This window comes from Artemia sp. Qi Xiang Cuo, chromosome 8 (assembly GCF_049724085.1).
Source record: "Artemia sp. Qi Xiang Cuo chromosome 8, ASM4972408v1, whole genome shotgun sequence".
In the NCBI taxonomy this organism is placed as follows: domain Eukaryota; kingdom Metazoa; phylum Arthropoda; class Branchiopoda; order Anostraca; family Artemiidae; genus Artemia; species Artemia sp. Qi Xiang Cuo.
In genome coordinates, this window is record NC_142801.1 from 64,283,247 (window position 1) to 64,303,217 (window position 19,971).

At 34.5% G+C, this 19,971-nt stretch overlaps 1 protein-coding gene across 1 annotated transcript; it reads left to right on the forward strand.

Annotated features, from left to right (window-relative positions):
• The first annotated feature begins 292 nt into the window (after positions 1-292).
• LOC148949694 (chondroitin proteoglycan 2-like) lies at positions 293-9,965 on the forward strand. Its single transcript, XM_089093065.1, has 2 exons — positions 293-378; positions 9,527-9,965. The coding sequence occupies exons 1-2, from the start codon at positions 300-302 to the stop codon at positions 9,736-9,738; spliced, it is 291 nt and encodes a 96-aa protein (XP_088949191.1). The 5' UTR covers positions 293-299; the 3' UTR covers positions 9,739-9,965.
• Positions 9,966-19,971: the final 10,006 nt, after the last annotated feature.

A 19,971-nucleotide genomic window follows, 5' to 3' on the forward strand; every position in this document is an offset into this window, starting at 1 on the left:
GTCAATTGTTTGGTTTTAAAACAAAACATAGATAAAATGGAAAATTTTATCAACTAAACAATACATAACAGAAAACTTTAATAATGTCATATTTTATGAAACTACATCAACTAAGCAGCGCCAGAGGCTTCTTTGTATCTGAATCCTTTTGTTTGCAATGTATATGACTTTACCAAGCCATTAAGATATTAAAGTAGTGACGACATCATGTAATCCTTCAGCCTAGAGAGAGATAAGCTTTACTAGATTTAGAAAAGATTTTTTTTGCGATTAATCAGTTTTCCAGCAGCTTTATTAGGATGAAACCATATCAGTTCTATCCTATGGCTTTGTTTCTAATGTTGTGTCTTGCGACACCAGCATCTTCACGACAAGACGGTAGGGACACTTTTGTTCATACTTAAATATATAAATAGTACCGAGAACCCGGCGGCTACTCCGCCAGTCCACAGCGGCATGCAGCAGACTTCTATACATAGATTCTTACTGTCACTTTTCTTGTAACCGCAGACAATTTGACCCTTTTCTTGATGTTTTGACGTCACTAAAGATTCGATACAGCCACCCTGTGAAAAATACGAATTCTTTCTTAAAGTCCTGACCTATTTATATTGTTTCTGTGGCCAGTCTTCAATGTTCCTTCTTTTCTAACCGTAAATTTCATTGTTCATTTTTGTTTATCTTTACTATAGAAATTTTTTTCTACACCTTTTGCTTTAGTAGTTTAGATTCATAGATCGTCTCACTTAATTTATTAAGATACTATAGATAAGAAATACGTCTTTTCCAGTTTCCAACCACTAATCACTGTTCAAAATTTCGTTTACAGTTCAATGTGATTCTCGCTGTCGTTTGTTCCATGCCTTTTTCTTTAGCTATTGCGATTCTCACTTTCACTAGTTTTTTAATCACATTTATTTGTGCTTCATTTTCATCAATCAATCCCTTAAAGATTTAAATGACCTTAAATTAGAATTAGTGCCTTTGTAAAATGACGTTTTTTTATTAGACCTTTAACTTTTGCCCTGGCTTGTCTTTTGTCATTATGAGAAACATAACGCCGAACCATTGATGACCTTATCTATGTCAAAATCCAAAACCCAACCATCATAACTATCATTTTCAATTTTGGCACGCAAAAAAAAGTTTTTGACACCAGAATTTTTTTTAGATCTTTCATTTCCCCAGGCTAAAAACAAAATTACAGCCTGATATACCATAAAATCAGCATTGTACCTAGGTTCTTTTGTCCTAGAATTGCGTTTGCTGAAATTTTTTTTAAAGGTATTAATAAACTAGATTCCAGGGATAATATACCTCAATAGAAGGGTGTTTTAAGAAGCAATTTTTCCAATACTTAGTTCGGGCTGTCTACTATTATAGGTTGTCCAACTATCCCTTTTGTTGTCGACTAAGGTCGAAATAAAATTTGCTGCTATTCTTTTCACCTAATATACAATTATAACGTCATTCATGAAGCATGTACACGAAAATACCGTTTTTTTTGTTAAAATTGATTCTATTTTGAAAGCTATTTTATTTTCCATTACAAAAGGTACTAGATGTAGCTATTTCCTTTAAAATCAGCCATTATACAGCACTATGATTTTCCAGTGCTGAGCTAGTTGAGGAGGAAAATCAAACGGATAGAAAGAAAGATGCCGTATTTGAAGAATATCGTGGTTACAGCCAATTTTCTTGATTTTCAAGCCAATATATTTTCCATGTTATTCAAGCCAAGGAATAGTAAGTTTGCTATATAGAGGTTTTGGACAAGGTGGTTCTAATAGTGTGCTTCTTGTTTTGATTTGAATCTATTTTCAGGAGTTATGGGATACTTTAGTTTATATTATGGGGCGTGATCGTCTCTTACTGGGTTGCTAGCTACCGCTGCAACCCGGATAAGGAACTATTTCACCGAGTAGGTATTAAATATGTGAATTTATCATCCTCTCAAATAAATTCCTGGTGAACCTCTTTCTTCATTTAGATAGAAAAAATTACTGTTAAATTTTTAATCTGGGATTGCATCAACTTCAGTTAAGTCGTTGACCTCATTTGGAAAATACATTTGCACCAGTCATTATGGGTTTCAGAGTTCTCAAATTTTGGTTCTCCTGAATTTTCCTGAATAAAAATGGGTTACACTGCAATCAACCAAAGCATACTCTTAAATATAAGAGTGGTAGTATGAAATAAAAATCATAAGTTATTCTTAAAGTTAATTTTCGATGATGTATTAGAAAGCCCAGTTTTATTACGGGAAAATTTGGTGGAACCCAAATATAGGGGGGAGGGAATTCAGGGGTAGTTTAAGCGCTGTCAAAAATTTGCGAAAATGTGATTTGTGAAAAAGTTTCCTTAAAATGTAAAACTAAAAGATTTGAAAAAGCTTTTGAATTTTAACATAAGTAAGAAAGGCTGAGAAAAAAGAAATTATAAGTCACAAAAGTTATTTGCAAATGTGTTCGATATAATAACAATTTGAATTCAATCCCAAGTAATGCTAAGCTATGCTCAATAATGAAAAAAAATTATTCTCCGAAATCGGACTATTTCACCCTCCCTCTCCGCTAAGGGCGGAGTGGAATTTGAAAATCTTTAAACCTAGCTTTGCTTTAAAAACTTTTTGAAGATGTTTTTCCCTTAAGCCCTGTTCTCACGTGTACGTAACTAGACATGTATGCCTGGCTTTTCATACTAGACATGTCATCAAATAGGAGCAATTCTTTTCTATATTATTGAAACAAGATTATTGCAACTAGATTATTACAACAACGTGCAAAGATAACTAAAGATTACTGAAAGTAAAGATCATCATATAGTAGTGTCAGAGTTAATCTAAAGCAGGGAGTTAGGAAGTGTAACTACCGTTCGGGAAGTTATGCAGTCGATAGACTCCAGGATGAGAAATTGAGAAGAGCTTTCCAGGGACACTTGAACATCAAATCGGAGAGTTTGAAATTTGACGCTGTAAAAGATGGATGAAATAGTTTTAGAAAACTACCAGAAAATGTGTTAGAGAGAAAAGTATGAAATGAAGATAGGAAAATGTTTGCAAACGCTTTAAGCTTTGTAAAAATAAGAGAGATTTGCACAAGAAATTGTTTAGAATAATAAAATAAGTAAAAGAAATAGAGAAGGCATTGAAGTATGAATTAAGGAGGTGTGAAATCGAAGCCATGGATCTCAGAAATCTCAAAGATGCAGCGAGATGGAATAATAGTAACAAGGCGTATTAGGCTATTAAGAAATTGAAAGAAAATAGATTATCTACACTTCTCTTAGCTAGAGATAGCAATGAGGCCTCAGTTAGGGATAAGAAAAGTGTTAAAGAGTGAAAGGCAAATAATTTTGAGAATGTGCAAAACCTTTATAAATTTGTAGGAAATCATATAGAAAAGAAGGACATCGTTTCACAATTTGAAAGTGTGGTAAGATTTATTCTGTGAACAGGATTTAGAGACAGGGCTAAAAGGATTCAGAAATAACAAGGCATCAGTCTCTGATAGTGAAGTAAACAAGTATTTGAAATGTGGTTAAAAAATTAGAGGTACATTATTGAAGACTATGAATATGGCGTTTAGAAAAGGGAGATGCGTAGCAATTTTAGGAAACATTTGATTCGACCCTTTATCAGAAAGGTAATAAAAGTGAGTGTGGTAATTACAGAGGCATTAACTTGGTTTCTGTGGAAGTAAAATACTTAGCATGATGATACTTATTTGAATAACAAATGCTGATTTCTTAACTCTTATTAGAAACAGCGTAGATAACTCCGTTTAAGAGAAGAACAATGTGGTCTTAGGAAAAGGAGAAGATGCATTGGCCAAGTTTTTCCTCTTAGATCAATAATTGAGACAAGCTGCGGTTCAATTTTACTTCATAACGGTATAATAAAAGAAAGGTTGAGATAGAATGGACGGTTGAAGGATGACAGTTTGCCAAAGATTTTTTTTACAATTCATATGAGGTACACTGAAAAGGAAGTTGTCCTCATATTGGGTGGGAAAAGGTCATAAGGAAGGATTTAGAGGAAATTAGAGCTTCATAGGGGGGTAAAGATGGAGTAGGAGCATGCACAGTTATGTTGGTCTCCAGCGACATGGCTCTTCAGTGAGTGTTTTAATAGTAGTAGCAGTAGTAGTTGTAGTAATAGTAGCAGTAGTAGTAACAATGTGAAAAATCAGCTACTGAGCCGCTTTGACGGTAGAAAATCAGATGAGTTCTCAGTCAATTAACCCTACAAAAAATTAAAGGATTCCAAGAATACGTCTACTCCTTTGTCAGTGTTAATGGTGGCAATCTTCTTTTGTTGCCCCTCGGAGACGTAGACGGAAATAGTGGCCTACTACTTCTAAATTTAGCTAACGTTTAGCCACAGGTCGTCCAGTTATTAAGCTGTTCACTGTCCGTCTAGTGTTTGAAAAAGAGGGAGGGTATTTTGTCAAATAAACAACCAAATTTGGATAGACTGTAAAATGTGTAATGGCTGCCGATTTCATGCCTAGAGTCTAATCCACCCAGATACATTTAGCACTGACCATGCCAGAAAAAAAGAATCTTGAGGACCTTTATCGGTGGATAAGAAAGAGAATTTTTTATCGGTGGATAAATGAAGTTCTCTTTCTAGTCCTGGGTTTTGGGGTTAAGTGACACTTGTCACTAATGGCTGGTAAGTGGTCGGTGACTCACCTATATCTTTTGAGGGACAAGTGCTGCCTGGCTAAGTTAGTTTAAAAATTTTAAGTGGGATTTTAACTTTGGAGGGAAACATTGGTGGACAACTTGAAACTATCTAGTAGGTTCTAATAAAAAGGTGAAAAATGAAATAGGCCAGCCCTATCTTAAAATACCACACCCTAGGGGGCACCAATAGGGAAATTCTGTAGGGTAAATATTTTCAGCTATAGTCCTATACAAGTTAAATCCTACTAGTCAATTAGTTTGAGACCCCCTCCCTTTCTTATTACCTTAAGAAACTGCAAAATACTTGTAATGAAGTTTAGAACTCTACCATAAATGAAAAGTAAATTAGTTTAACTTAAAGTAACGACCAATTGTTTATATTTTCAGTTTAGAGGGAAACATTATATATGTAAATGTTGTCTCATAATACCACACCCAAGGAGGCACCAATAAGCCCCATTTTTTATTTTAGTGGGGGATGGAGGCAATGGCTATTTGGGATCAGATCTCTAACTCAGTTTTGTGAGTCATTTATTCTGCTGCAAAAAAACAACTTTGAATTTTGCAATAATAATAATAACAATAATACCCCGTAAGAAAGCATATATATTAAAATAGCAGTGGTCCAAAACCCATCAACAAGGCGGGCAAAATCTGATAGAAGAAAATCATATAATATAGCTGATAGCAATTTTTCTGAGAGGGGTGGAATTTTCTGAGAGGAGGCAATGGCTTTTTGGGATCAGATCTCTAATTCAGTTTTGTGAGTCATTTATACTGTTGCAAAAAAACACCTTTGAATTTTGCAATAATAATAATAACAATAATACCCCGTAAGAAAGCATATATATTAAAATAGCAGTGGTCCAAAACCCATCAACAAGGCAGGCAAAATCTGATAGAAGAAAATCATATAATATAGCTGCCAGTGATATAGCATTTTGGAAAAATCCAATATCAAATGGAAACTGTGAATAAAATCAGAGAGCAAAAACCTGAGAAAAATATGCTTAAGACTCCAGGTAAAATTCAAAAATTAATCATCATATCAAAAATACTGTAAAATGTTGACAAAACACAAAAATAAGAAAATCCAATTTTTTGTGCTTAATGGTAGATCGACTAATAAGATAGCTCTTAACACAACTAATTTTTGCATTCTTTTTCAAAATACTTGATCTGTCTGGGCTTTTATATTCATAATAAGAAAACTACTCTCTATAAAACAATTTCAAGTGTACCTCACTCATATCTCTATTGAGAATGATTTAAAAAAAAGAAAAAGAAACATGCTGTTAAAAGTAGGAGAGCAAAAGTTAGCGCTCTCTAGCTTTTCCGAGGTTAAATAAAGATTATTTAGATGGTATTGCTAAGAAGCCATAAACATGTCTCAGAGAAATGTTTCCCAAATATTCCGATATTCTTGATGTAGCATCAAAATTTGCTTTATAGAGATGATGTAGCATCTCTTTAAAGAATGTTTAAAAAAAAAAGAAAAAGAAACAAGCTATGAAAAGCAGGAGAGCAAAAGTTAACACTCTCTAGCTTTTCCGAAATTAAATAAAGATTTTTATTTTTCTTCGTTAGCTTCATTTCTTTTTTGACTTTAGTAGTTAGTGGTCCCATATATTAGGGATTCACTTCTGAGGAATGTAGTTCTGGAGGTAAATACCATGAATTTCTATGCTCTACTAAAATCTATTTGTCTGTATTTTTTTTTTTTTTCTTATTCGCTTTGCTCAGTACCCCACCTTTTGTTGGTTGCGGCAATTCTAAAATCGGAATGTTTCACAGTATCAATTTTATGGGGGGAGGTAGAAAAAAAGCAATTCAAACAGCAGTATCAATTATGCGAGAGAGAGTATCACAGTATCAATATTTCACAGCATCAAAGTATTTCTTACTTTTGTTGAGACCCGGTTGTGCCAAATGTGGTTTTAACAGGTATCCAAGATACGGTAAAAGTTTAATGCTCTTTAAAAAGTAAAAAACAAAACACAAAACTCAAAAAGATACAATTATAGGGTCCAATTTTTCTGAGAGGGGTGGAATTCATGGGAATAAACTTGGGGGGGGGGTCCTTTTTTCCCATCTTGTGAGCAGGGATAAAAGAAACTAAAGAATAAGTTCTTAATGGTTTCTGTGAGTGACACAGGAGGATATAACTTACCCTGAAAAAACTGTCTTGGAATTTTTTTTTTCACAGCTTAAGAATAATTACCGTAGCTTAATTATATTATAAAATTTTATATAATAAAATTTATATATTTAGGATCAGCATTATAAACACATTCTTTTGATACATTTATTGACATCAAAATTCCGTTTTTAGAAGTTTCGATTATAATTGAGCCGTATCGCTTGTTTTTTTATTGTTTTTTTATTACGTATATGTTATTACGTATATGAGGGGGTTCTCCCCTTAGTCAATACGACGCTCTTTACGTTAAAAGTTAAAAAAAATTTTGATTAACAAACCCCTGAATCAAAAATGCCCTTTAATTAGAATATATAGATCTTTTGAAATCACAAAAAAAAACTGTAGCGTAAAGAGCGAGGTATTGACCTGGGGGAGAACCCCCTCACATACGTTATAATTTCTGTTCGTTTTAAGTTCTAATATTCCTTCTTACATTTCAGTTGAAAAAACTTTTTTTTTTTTGTTTTATTTCTGATCGTCTAATGATCAATTTAATTTCTAATGCTTGGAAATCCGGCGCCCCCTTCATAGAAATGTCTCTTACCCCAAAGAAACATCCTCCACGGAAATATTCTCCAGAGTAACCCCTTCCTCTAGCCCTTCCCCCCCCAGAAAAAATCCTTCCTGAAAATGGTTGTATACTTCCCAATAACCAATAAATAATGCTGGCAAGTCCGGCGCCCCCTTCATGGCAATTTCCCTTCCCCCATGAAAACTTCCTTCATGAACAGGTCCTCCAACATAACCACCGCCCCACCCTAACCGACCCCAACCAGAAAAAAAACCTCCAGAAAACATATGTATACATACCCAAAAACAAAACTATATGTTAAAAATTGGTAAAGTTCATAACTTTTAGCCCTCCCTCAGGGAACTTCGGGGGATTAAGTCACCCTAAAAGACATATTTATAATATTTTCGACCATGCTGAACAAAATGGTTATCTCAAAATTTTGATCGGGTGACTTTGGGAAAAAAATAAGCGTGGGAGGGGGCCTAGTTGCCCTCCATTTTTTTTGGTCACTTAATAAGGGGACTATAACTTTTAATTTACATTCAAATGATCCCCCCCACGATATTCTAGGACCACTGGGTCGATACTAACATCCCTGGGAAAAAAAAAAAAAAAAAAAAAATAAATAAACCAGCCTCCAGGATACTTATTCTGGCAAAAATATAAAGGATCACATTTTTGCTGTTATGAGCTTGAAACATCTAAAGGAGGGTTCTCTGTTACTCTAAATATGGAGGGGTAATTTTAATTAAGGCTCAATAGCTTTTAGGGGGTCTTTCCCCCTTTTTTTGAAAATCATCCAAATTTTCTCAGGCGTGTAAATTTTGATGGGTAGCACTAAACTTGATGAAAGTTATATATTTGAAATCAGCATTGAGATATGATTCTTTTGATATATCTATTGGTATCAAAAACCCGTTTTCTAGAGTTTCGGTTACCATTGAGCCGGGTCGCTCCTTACTTACAGTTCGTTACCACGAACTGTTTGATTAATGCTAGTTGTGAATGTTTGTTTTACGCGCAATAAAAGATAGAAAAAAAAAGAAAAAAAATTAGCAGTAAAGCAATAAATCAAGGCAAAGAATTCTTTTTCAGTTTTGCAGTGCTATGTGGCCGCATTAATGACTGAGCAAAAATTTTTCATTTCTTTTTCAGATTATTCTGATTTTCTGCTATGTTACTGTTGTACTCTAATGAGTAACCTGACTGAAACTGTGTTTTATGATTAAAATAAGAGAGAGAGAGAAATAGAGGAAAAAGTCTGGCAGTAAAATACCCAACCGAGTAAAATTGAGTAAAATACTCAGCAAATTACGGTAAAAGAAACGTGTTTCAACTTATTCAGCACTGTGGTGTTATATTAGTTTTTAGTTCTTATTTACATTGTTCAGATTATCGCTATACTACTTTCGTAGTTTAATGGGATTGCTAGTTAAAAAAAAGATTTACGCTAAAATAGTAAAGAGAAAAAAGATAATAAATTATATAAAATTTGTTGGTAGACTAGTCCAAACGTTTATTAAAAGACACGCTTTTTACGATGTATTTTTCACATAATACCTTAAGTTAGATATTTTTCTTTTCAAGACTACACTGCCTTTCTCTGACAAACAAATAATAGTTCAAAGGTGGATAAGCCCATTTATTAGACAGTGAAAACAGATACAAAAGTCTGGATATTTTGACCGCATATACAGCGATTTTGATCAGCAGAAATACTGTATATGTGGATCATTAGACGATCGCTGTATATATGGTGAAAATACCCAGGCTTTTGTATCTGTTTTCACTGTCTAATAAATGGCCTTTTATCAATTTGAATGTTTATTGGTTCGACACGCTTTTTACTTTTTCGACTCAAACCCGTAACTAAATGCGTCTTTGATACAAGCTGATTTTAAAGACACTGTGGAAAAGAAACGTGAATAATTTATTTTATACTAATCTGGAACAATCATCCCTATAAAAAAATATATTTATATAAATAAAAATATATAAAAAAAAATATATCTTCATAAAAATTTATTTTATTATATTATTTCTATAAAAAATTGATATCTTCTTGTTTTGCAGGAACAGCCGAATTATGATTGGCTTTTAAAATACCGACTTCCTTCTTTCAGATACTCCTTCTTTCAGAATGATTAACAAAATGCTGTGCATAAGAGATGGAATTTATTTCAACCCTTTTGACTGCCACAGCTTCTATTTGTGCATTGGAGGGTATCAATCAGTGAAGATGCAATGCCCAAGTGAGCTTGTTTATAATCCAAATATTCAAGCATGTGACTGGGAAGACAACTACCCTTGCTTTACTATTTCTACAAAATTATAGTTCCCGTTGCAGGATAGTCACCAAAATATAGTTATAATCAGATTTTTTAGAAGTTAAAATTTTCTATGTAATGTAAGTAGCACTGCGAGTTCGATTTCCACAATAAAAATTAGCAGATGTATTTGTTGAGATAAACCATTGTCTTACAAATAAGGAAGCTTTTAGGAATTCGAAATTTGATAAGAATTTATTTTTTTATGGGATTTTGTATTTTGTTTGTTACATTTTGGTTGTATTCTTCTAAACAAAATAGCAGTTTTTCCTTAAATGTTGTCATCCCCTGGCTGTTGCATTTTAGGAAACCATTTTGTTCTTCCATGTGATAGGGGTTCTGTTCATTATGCAGTTCATAATTATGACTGGAATGAAGAGTAGTTTGGTCCTTGAATATCTCACCATCATAAGACCTGGAGTATATTATAGTCATAAATCAGATTTTTAGGTCTTAGGGAATCTGCAGAATAGTAATCTTTCAGAAATTGGAGCGTTATTTGGTAAAAATCCTGGGGAGGCGGGCGAAATTGGAGCCGATTTTCCCAAGTCAAGTGAAAATGTCCAGGTGAAAAACGAAAAATGGGCCATATAGCACCATAAAGGCAAATGTATACTCAAGAAAACTTATCTGTTTCTTTATATTCTCAGAGTATCTAGGCCAATCTTAGTTTTGACAAGATTCTTGAAGATACCAAATTTCAGCTGGGGGGGGGGGGACAGGCATCTGGGGGTCCATTTCCACCCTGCCCCGTAGCAAATTACACCCCTGTTCAGAAGACGCAAAGGATTTTTTTTTTCGAAAGTAGTATACGCATTTAAGGAACCATGACACCCATAGCAGATTAACACGGGATTTCCATGGCACCCTGTTTCCACGGCATCCCTCTGACATCACGAAACCCCTGACAGGATTCCGACCCCTGGAAAGAGTCCCGAGATTGCAGTATTTTTTTATGATTAATCGGAGTGTGGTTGGCATAATACACAAATAGTGATAACAAGCGTTACTAGCCTATGTATTCTAATATAGGCAGCACAGTTAGCGACACACCATCACCTTTTAAACGGGCAGATAGGAAAAATAGCATAGGATTTTTGCAACACAGATGGGAAAATTAACATGGGATTTCTGCAACACAGATAGGAAAAACAGCATGGAATTTCAATGACACTTCCGAGCGCATTCGTTCCGATTCCGAGCACATACCTGTGAAAAAATAGCTTAGGATTTTAAACACAGCCCTGTTTTTAGCTGGAAGACTTCCCATGACACTACCAGGTGTTCCAATATTTCCCCTAGCAACAATAATTTTTGCACATTGTTTTTCTGGAAGACACCCAGAATTTCTGTGACCAGGTCTAATATGGATGACGCCATCTTATGTGACAAGCTAGACTTCTGGAGCCCATGGGGAATCCCCAATAGTAACCGACACGGCACACACGTGGGTGCTGCGTAATAACGGATCACATATCTTATGTAAAGATGGCGCGCATCTCATGTAATGACAATGCACGCATTACTGTCACATAATACCTTTTAACATTTAATTTTTTTAGCCAAAACGTACAAAGCGTATTTTATCATTCTTTCTTTTTTTCTATAGTTCTTTGTCCTCACTGGGATTTGAAAGGTCAATTTCCTTCCAATAGGACATCTCTCCTACCATCAAGACTAAACTGCTATCAGTATTTTGTCCTACTCATTACATTCTAAAATTTACCTATTGCATGACATCTGAGATCTCCCCATTTTTTGCACACGCTAGAATGTCATGTTTACAGCCAAAATTTGGCACGCAGTCGGAAAACATCTATTTTCAAAAATTACACCTCGCACATTAAGTAATATTTTGTTAGGGAGTGATGCCAAATAATTTTGTAGATTGCTCTCAAGATATTTTTAATAATAAATATGAAATGCATGCTTAAATTACATAAACACCTAGGTATTAGACACCCATCGTAAACAATAAATCTAAAGGATTAGGGTTATTGCAAATGAAAGTTTTATTAATTAGAACAAATTTACAACAATATTAAAATACAGAAAAAAGACTTAACATACACGACAAACAAAAAATAAAACGTGAAAAAGCTTATAAAGAATAAACAATAAGCAAAAAGAACCATGCATTATGGAAAAACACATCCTAGCAATCACTTCCAGACGGGCAAGAATGATTTTAGAGGTAAATTTTTAGGCCTTATAATGAAATATTGAGTTCTTGAGGGAGCTTTTTTGCAGCCCTTAGCTTGCAGGTTCAAATGAATACTTCACATCCAGTCAGTCCTGCTAATTTTGATCATCCACAGAGGTAGAATCTTGGAATAAAGAGAGCTGCTTCATCAACTTATCTCAAACCAACTCTCCTATTAATTAGTCAAACCAGTAGCAAAGCCTGCTGGACGACAAGGGTGAAAAAGAAAAAGCACACAAATATAAAAGTCTGAGAAATTAATTAACTATCAGAAAATAATAGACTATCAACTAATAAGGGACGAAAAAATAGTCTCCCAATCTTGACATTGAAGTTTCCTTGGCCAAAACATCTCACCCCTCGTTTTTATTGAGCAAAGACAATGACTATTTCACACCATCGTGACAATATACGATTCCTCTCCTCCACCCTCCTAGCAATCATTTCCAATGGGCAGCGTTGATATAAGATGCAAATGTTTAGGCGCTATTGACATATTTCTGAGAGCCCTTAACGAAAATACATCATTCCTTTAAGTGCATGTTAGATTTTCAGCCCCCGTCCCCCCCCTTCCACGGTAAAAATTCTTTAATGCCTCCATCTTAACTTTTAAACTGTAGAACACGTTACTCCATGCAATTTACACCACAGAGACATTACTTGACTATACCCCAAACCCCCTAACAATCTTTCTTAACGCATTTTTCAGGCATTTCTTGTTAAAATTTATGCTTCAATCTATTGTTTAAAGTTTTCGCAAGCCAAGCTTATCTTGATAGCCTAAAAAACACTTCACACCACCGTGGCATTACACATCTTTTCTCTCAATGATCCACAAGGTATCCGCCCACCCTAGGAAATTCTCAAGCTTTTCCCACTGAAAATAAGCTCATGATTCTTAATTAAACACTGTTTTTTACTTGAACAGCGGAACTCGGCATTTCATTGCTAGAATGTGATACTCCAAGCAATTCAAGCCACAGTGCCAACTATTAATGCTCTGTGACACCCTCTGACATGGTCCCATCACCCTGGCGGCATTTTTCAGACATTTCTTGTTAAAAATTATGCTTCAACCCATTAATTCAAGTTTCTCTCGAGCCTGGACTCTCTTAATAACCTCCAAAACACTCAACATCCTCATGGCATTACACAGATCCCCCTCCATCATCCAAATGGCACCACCACCTCCAACTCCTCCCCCTAGGAAATTCTCAAGTTATTCCCACCGAAAATAAGCTCATGAATCTAAATTAAACACTGTTTTTAATTGAACAGCGGAACTCGCCATTTCATTGCTAGAATGTGATACTCTCAGCAATTCACGCGACAATGCCACACTATTACTACTCTGTGGCACCTTTTGACGTCGCCCAATCAACCCCAAGGCATTTTTCTGACATTTCTTGTTAAAAATTATACTTCAACCGATGGATTCAAGTATTCAAAAGCCTGGACTTTCATAATAACCTCCAAACATTCGACACCACCGTTGCATTACACACCTCCCCCTCCATCATCCACGTGGCCCCAATAAACCCCTCCCCCAACCCTAGGAAATTTTCAAGCTTTTCTACCGAAAATAAGCTCAGGAATCTAAATTAAACACTGTTTTTACTTGACACAGCGGAAGTCGGCATTTCATTGCTAGAATATAATACTCCAAACAATTCACGCTACAATGCCACACTATTACTGTTCTGTGGCAACCTCTGACATTGCCCCATCACCCCCAAGACATTTCTTGGGGACATTTTTCAGACATTTCTTTTAAAAATTATACTTTAATCCGGTGATTCAAGTATTTCACGAACCTGGATTTTCATAATAACCTCCAAAACACTCCATACCACCATGGCAATACACAAACCCTTTCCTCCATCATTCACGTGGCACCACCCCTCACCATCCCCCTTAGGATATCTTCTAGCTTTTCCCACCGAAAATAAGCTCATGAAACTAAATTAAACAATGTGTTTTCTTGAACAGAGGAACTCGGCATTTCATTGATAGAGTGTGTTGCTCCAAGCAATTCATGCCACATTGCCACACTATTATTGCTCTGTGGCACCCTCTGATATCGTCCCATCACCCCCAAGACATCTTTCAGACATTTCTTATAAAAATTATGCTTCAACCCATTGATTCAAGTTTTCGTAGGCCAAGATTATCATAATAACCTACAAAACATTCTACGCCACGTTTCATTACACAGCTCCCCTTCCATCATCCACGTGGCACCATTCCTAATAATCCCCCCTAGGATATTTTCAACCTTTTCCGACCGAAAATAAACTCATGAATCTAAATTAAACGCTGATCTTCCTTGAACAGCAGAACTCGCCATTTCATTGCTAGAGTGTGATACTCAAAGCAATTCACGCCACAGTGCCACACTATTACTGCTTTATGGCATCCTCTGAATCAAAGATAAAAAAAATTCTCCTAGAAGTAACCATTTTCTATTGATGGTAACAAGTTTTCTGCTAGAAGTAGCAAGTTTTCTTAACGCTAAAAAAATTTTTCTTGGAAGTAACTAGTTTTTTCTTTCTTAATAATAACAAAGTTTCCTTAATACTGACAAAATTTTCTTAGAAGTAACAACTTTTTCCTTAATACTAAATAAAATTGCTTAATATATCAAATTTCCTTTGGAAGTAATAGGTTTTTCTTAGTAGTAAGAAATTTTTTCTGGTAGCAGCAAGTTTTTCATCAAAGATAATAAATTTCTCTAAGAAGTAACAATTTTCAGTTTACGCTAAGACGTTTTCTGTTAGAAGTAGCAAATTTTTCTTAACGCTAATAAATGTTTTCTTAGAAATGACAAGTCTCCTAATACTAACAAAGTTTTACTTAATACTAACATATTTTTTCTTAGAAGTAACAGCTTTTTCCTTAATACTAACAAAGTTTTACGTAATGCCATCAAATTTTCTTTTGGAAGTAACAGTTTTTTCTTGATAGTAAGTTTTCTGACAAAGCCAAAAAATTATCAAATATTATCAAATTTCTCCTGGAAGTAACAGGTCTTTTCTTAATAGTAAGAAATGTTCTTTAATAACAGCAAGTTTTCCATCAAAGATAAGAATCTTCTCTTAGAAGTGACAATTATCTGTTTATACTAACAGGTTTTCAGTTAGAAATAGAAACTTTTTCTTAACACTAACAAATTTTCTCGTCAAAGCAACAACTTTTTATCTAATACTGACAAATATTTACTTAATATTATCAAATTTCTCTTGTAATTAACCGAATTTTTGCTAATAGTACGAATTTTTTCTAATAACAGCAAGTTTTCCTTCAAAAATAACAAACTTCTCCTAGAAATAAAAATTTTCTGGTATTGGTAACAAGTTTTTGGTTAGAAGTAGCAAGTTTTTCTTAACAGTAACAAATTTTCTCTTCGAGGTAACAACTTTTTCCTTAATACTCACAAAGTTTTATGACCGCTCATGCTAACCTAAGCTAAATGAGCCTAACTTAAACGTAGTTAACAATTTTTCCAACAGATAACTTTTTAGCGGAAACAGAAAAGTGTTACTTCTAAGAGAAATGTCTTATCTTTGACGGAGAACTTGTTGCTATTAGAAAAAAAATTCTTACTAATAAGAAAAGACCTCTTACGTTCATCAGAAATTTGATAGTATTAAGTCACCCCTTTGTTAGTATTAAGAAAATTTTTTAGTGTTTAAAAAACTTGCTACTTCTAACGAAAAAATTGTTAGTTTAAACAGATAATTGTTACTTCTAAGAGAAATTTCTTATCTTTGAAGGAAAACTTGCTGTTATTAGAAAAATGTTTTACTATTAAGAAGAAAAACCTGTTACTTCCAACAGAAATGTTATAGTAACAAGTAAAACCTTGTTAGTATTAAAGAAAAAGTTGTTAATTCGAAGAGAAAATTTGTTGCTATTAAGAAAAACTTGCTACTTCTTACAGAACCCTGATAGCAAAAGCAGAAAATTGTTACTTCTAAGAAAAATTTGTTATATTTGAAGGAAAACTTGCTGCTATTAAAAAAACATTTCTTACTATCAAGAAAGCCCGTTACTTCCCAGAGAAATTCGATTGTATTAAGTGAAACTTTGTTATTATTGATGAAAATGTTGTTACTTTTAAGAAAATTTTTTTTAGTGTTAAGAAAAATAAAAAAACTTGCTACTTCTAACTGAAAACTTGTTAGCGTAAAGATTAAAGTGTTACTTCTAAGATAAATTTTTTATCTTTGGCGGAAAACTTGCTGCTATTAAAAAAATTCTTACTAATAAGAAGCTTTTACTTTCAAGAGAAATATGATTGTATTAAGTAAAACTTTGATAGTATTAAGGAAAAAGCTATTACTTCTCAGAAGAAATTTGTTAGTATTAAGTAAAACATTGTTAGTTATAAGGGAAAAATTAGTTACTTCTAAGAAAATAATTGTTAGTATTAAGAAAAACTAGCAACTTCTGACAAAACTTGTTAGCGTAAATGGGAAATTGTTACTTGTAAGAGAAATTTGTTATCTTTTACGGAAAACTTGCTGCTATTAAAAAAAAGTTGTTACTATTAAGAAAAAAACTGTTAATTTCAAGAGAATTTGATAGTATTAAGTAAAAATGTTTTAGTATTAAGAAAACAAGCTGTTATTTCTAAGAAAAAAATTGTTTGTATTAAGTAAAACTTTGTTAATATTGAGTAAAAAGCTATTACTTCTAAGAAAAAATTTGTTAGTATTAAGTAAAACTTTGTTAGTTTTAAAGAAGAGACTTGTTACTTCTAAGAAAAAATCGTTAGTTTTAATAAAAAACTTGCTTAATTCTAACAGAGAACTTGTTAGCGTAAACAGAAAATTGTTACTTCTAAGAGAAATTTGTTATCTTTGACGGAAAACTTACTATCAAGAAAAAATATTACTTCAAAGAGAAATTTGGTAGTATTAAGTAAAACTTTGTTAGCATTAAGTAAAAAGTTGTTACTTCTGAAAAAAAATTTATTATTATTAAGTAAAATTTTGTTAGAATTAGGAGAAACTTGTTACTTCTAAGATAAAAAATTGTTAGTGTTAAGAAAAAACTTGCTACTTCTAACAGAAAACGTGTTAGCGTAAACAGAAAATTTTTAATTCTTAAAGAAATCTTTGTTATCTTTTACGGAAAACTTGCTGCTATTAGAAAAATTTTCTCACTATTAAGAAAAACCTTTTACTTCCAGAGGAAATTTGATAGTATTAAGCCAAATTTGTTAGTATTGCGGAAAAAGTTGTTACTTCTAAGAAAAAAGATGTTACTATTATATAAAACTTTGTTAGTATTAATGAAAAAAACTATTTATTTCCAAGAAAGAATTTGTTAGTGTTAAGAAAAACTTGCAACTTCTAGCAGAAAATTTGTTAGCATTAACAGAAAATTGTTACTTCTAGGATAAAATGTATTATCTTCGAGTCAGAGGATACCATAGATCAATATTAGTGTGGCATTATGGCGTGAATTTCTTGAAGTATCACACTCTAGTATAGAAATGCCGAGTTCCACTTCAAGTAAGAAAACATTATTTAATTTAGATTCATGAGCTTATTTCCGGTTCGAAAAGGTTGACAATTTCCTAAAGGGAGATGATGAAGGCTGACGTCACGTGGATGATAGAGGGGGAGGTTTGAAATGCCATGGTGGTGTGGAGAGTTTTGGAGGTTATTATAATAAGTTTGGCTTGCGAAAATTTGAATCAGTGGTTTGAAGTATAATTTTAGCATGAAATGCCTGAAAAATGTCTTGGCGTGATAGAGCGATGTCAGAGGGTGCCACAGAGCAGCAATAGTGTGGCATTGTGGCGTAAATTACTTGAAACATCACACTCTATCAATGAAATGTCGAGTTCCGTTGTTCAAGTTAACATAGTGATTAATTTAGATTCATGAGCTTATTTTCGGTGGAAATAGCTGGAAAATTTCCTAGGGGGGGTGATTAGGGGTGGTGCCACTTGGATGATGGAGGGAGAGGTGTGCAATGCCACGGTGGCGTGGAGTGTTTTGGAGGTTATTATGAAAGTCCAGGTTCGATTTACATGGAACATCACATTCTAGCAATGAAATGCCGAGTTCCACTGTTCAAGGGAAGGTGGTGTTTAATTTAGATTTCTGAGCTTATTTTCAGTGGGAATAGCTTGAAAATTTCCTAGGCGGGATGGTTAGGGGTGATGCCACTTGGATGATGGAGGGGAAGGTGTGTAATGCCACGGTGGTTTGGAGTGTTTTGGAGGTTATTATGAATGTCCAGGTTTGTGAAAAACTTGAATCACTGGATTGAAGTAAAACTTTTAACAAAAATGTCTAAACAATGTCTTGGGGTTGACGGGACGATGTCAGAGGGTGCTATAGAGCAATAAGAATGTTGCATTGTGGCTTGAATTTCTTGGAGTATCACACTCTAGTATTTAAGTACCGAGTTCCGCAGCTCAACTAAACCCCGTGTTTAATTTAGATTCATGAGCTTATTTTCGGCGAAAAATGTTGAAAATGTCCTTGGGAGATAGTAACGGTTGTTGCTACGTGGATGACGGAGGGGAAGGTGTGTAATGCAACGATGGTGTGAAGTGTTTTGGAGGTTATTATGAAAGTCCAGGTTTGTGAAAAACTTGAATCACCGGATTGAAGTATAATTTTTAACAAGAAATGTCTAAAAATTTCTTGGGATGATAGAGCAATGTCAGAGGGTGCCACAGAGTAGTAATAGTGTTGCATTGAGGCGTTAATTGCCTGGAGTATCACACTCTAACATTGAAATGCCGAGTTCCGCTGTTCAAGTAAAAAACAGTGTTTAATTTAGATTCATGAGCTTCTTTTCGGTGGGAAAAGCTTGAGAATTTTCTAAGGGAGGGGGGGGGGGAGTTGTGCCACGTGAATTATGGAGGGGAATTTTTGTAATGCAACGGTGATGTGGAGTATTTTGGAGGTTATTATGAAAGTCCAGGCTCGCGAAAAACTTGAATTAATGGGTTGAAGCATAATTTTTAACTAGAAATATCTGAAAAATGTCTTGGGTAAATAGAGCAATGTCAGAAGGTGCCACATAGCAGTAATAGTACAGTATTGTGGCGTGAATTGCTTTGAGTATCACACTCTAGCAATGAAATGGCGAGTTCCGCTGTTCAAGGAAAAAATAGTGTTTAATTTAGATTCATGAGCTTATTTTCGGTGGGAAAATTTTTAGAATTTCTTAGGGTTGGTAGGGGGGCTGGTTCCATGTTTATGATAGAGGGGGAGGTGTGTTATGAAAGCCCAGGCTCCAGAAAAACCTGAATCATCGGATCGAAGGAATCATCGGAATTTTTAACAATAAATGTCTGAAAAATGTCTTGGGGGTGATGGGGCGATGTCAGAGGGTGCCGCAGAGCAATAATAGTGTGGCATTGTAGCGTGAATTGCTTGGAGTATCAAACTCTAGCAATGAAGTGCCGAGTTCCGCTGTTCGGGGGGATGGTGCCATGTGGATGATTTAGGGAGTTGTGTGTAATGCAACGGGGGTGTGGAGTGTTTTGGATGTTATTATGATAGTCCAAGCTCGTGAAAAATTTTAATCAAGGGGTTCAAGCATAATTTTAACAAGAAATGTCTGAAAACTGTCTTGGGGGTGAAGGGGCGATTTCAGAGGGTGCCACAGTGCAGTAATAGTTGGCATTGTGGCGGAATTGCTTGGAGCATCCCACTCTAGCAGTAAAATACCGAGTTCCGCTGTTCAAGTAAAAACAGTGTGTAATTTAAATTCATGAGTCAATTTTCGGTGGGAAAAGCCTGAGAATTTCCTAGAGTGGGGGGTGCCACTTAGATGATCGAGGGAAGAGGTGTGTAATGCTACGGTAGTGTAGAGTATTTTTTAGGTTTCTATGATAAGCTTGGCTTGCGTAAACTTGAATCACCAGATTGCAGCATAATTTTTAACAAGAAATGTCTGAAAAATGTATTAGGAATGATTGTTAGGTTGTGTGGGGGTTGTCAAGTAATGTCGCTGTGGTGTGAATTGCATGGGGTAACGTGTTCTACAATTTAAAATTTAAGATGGA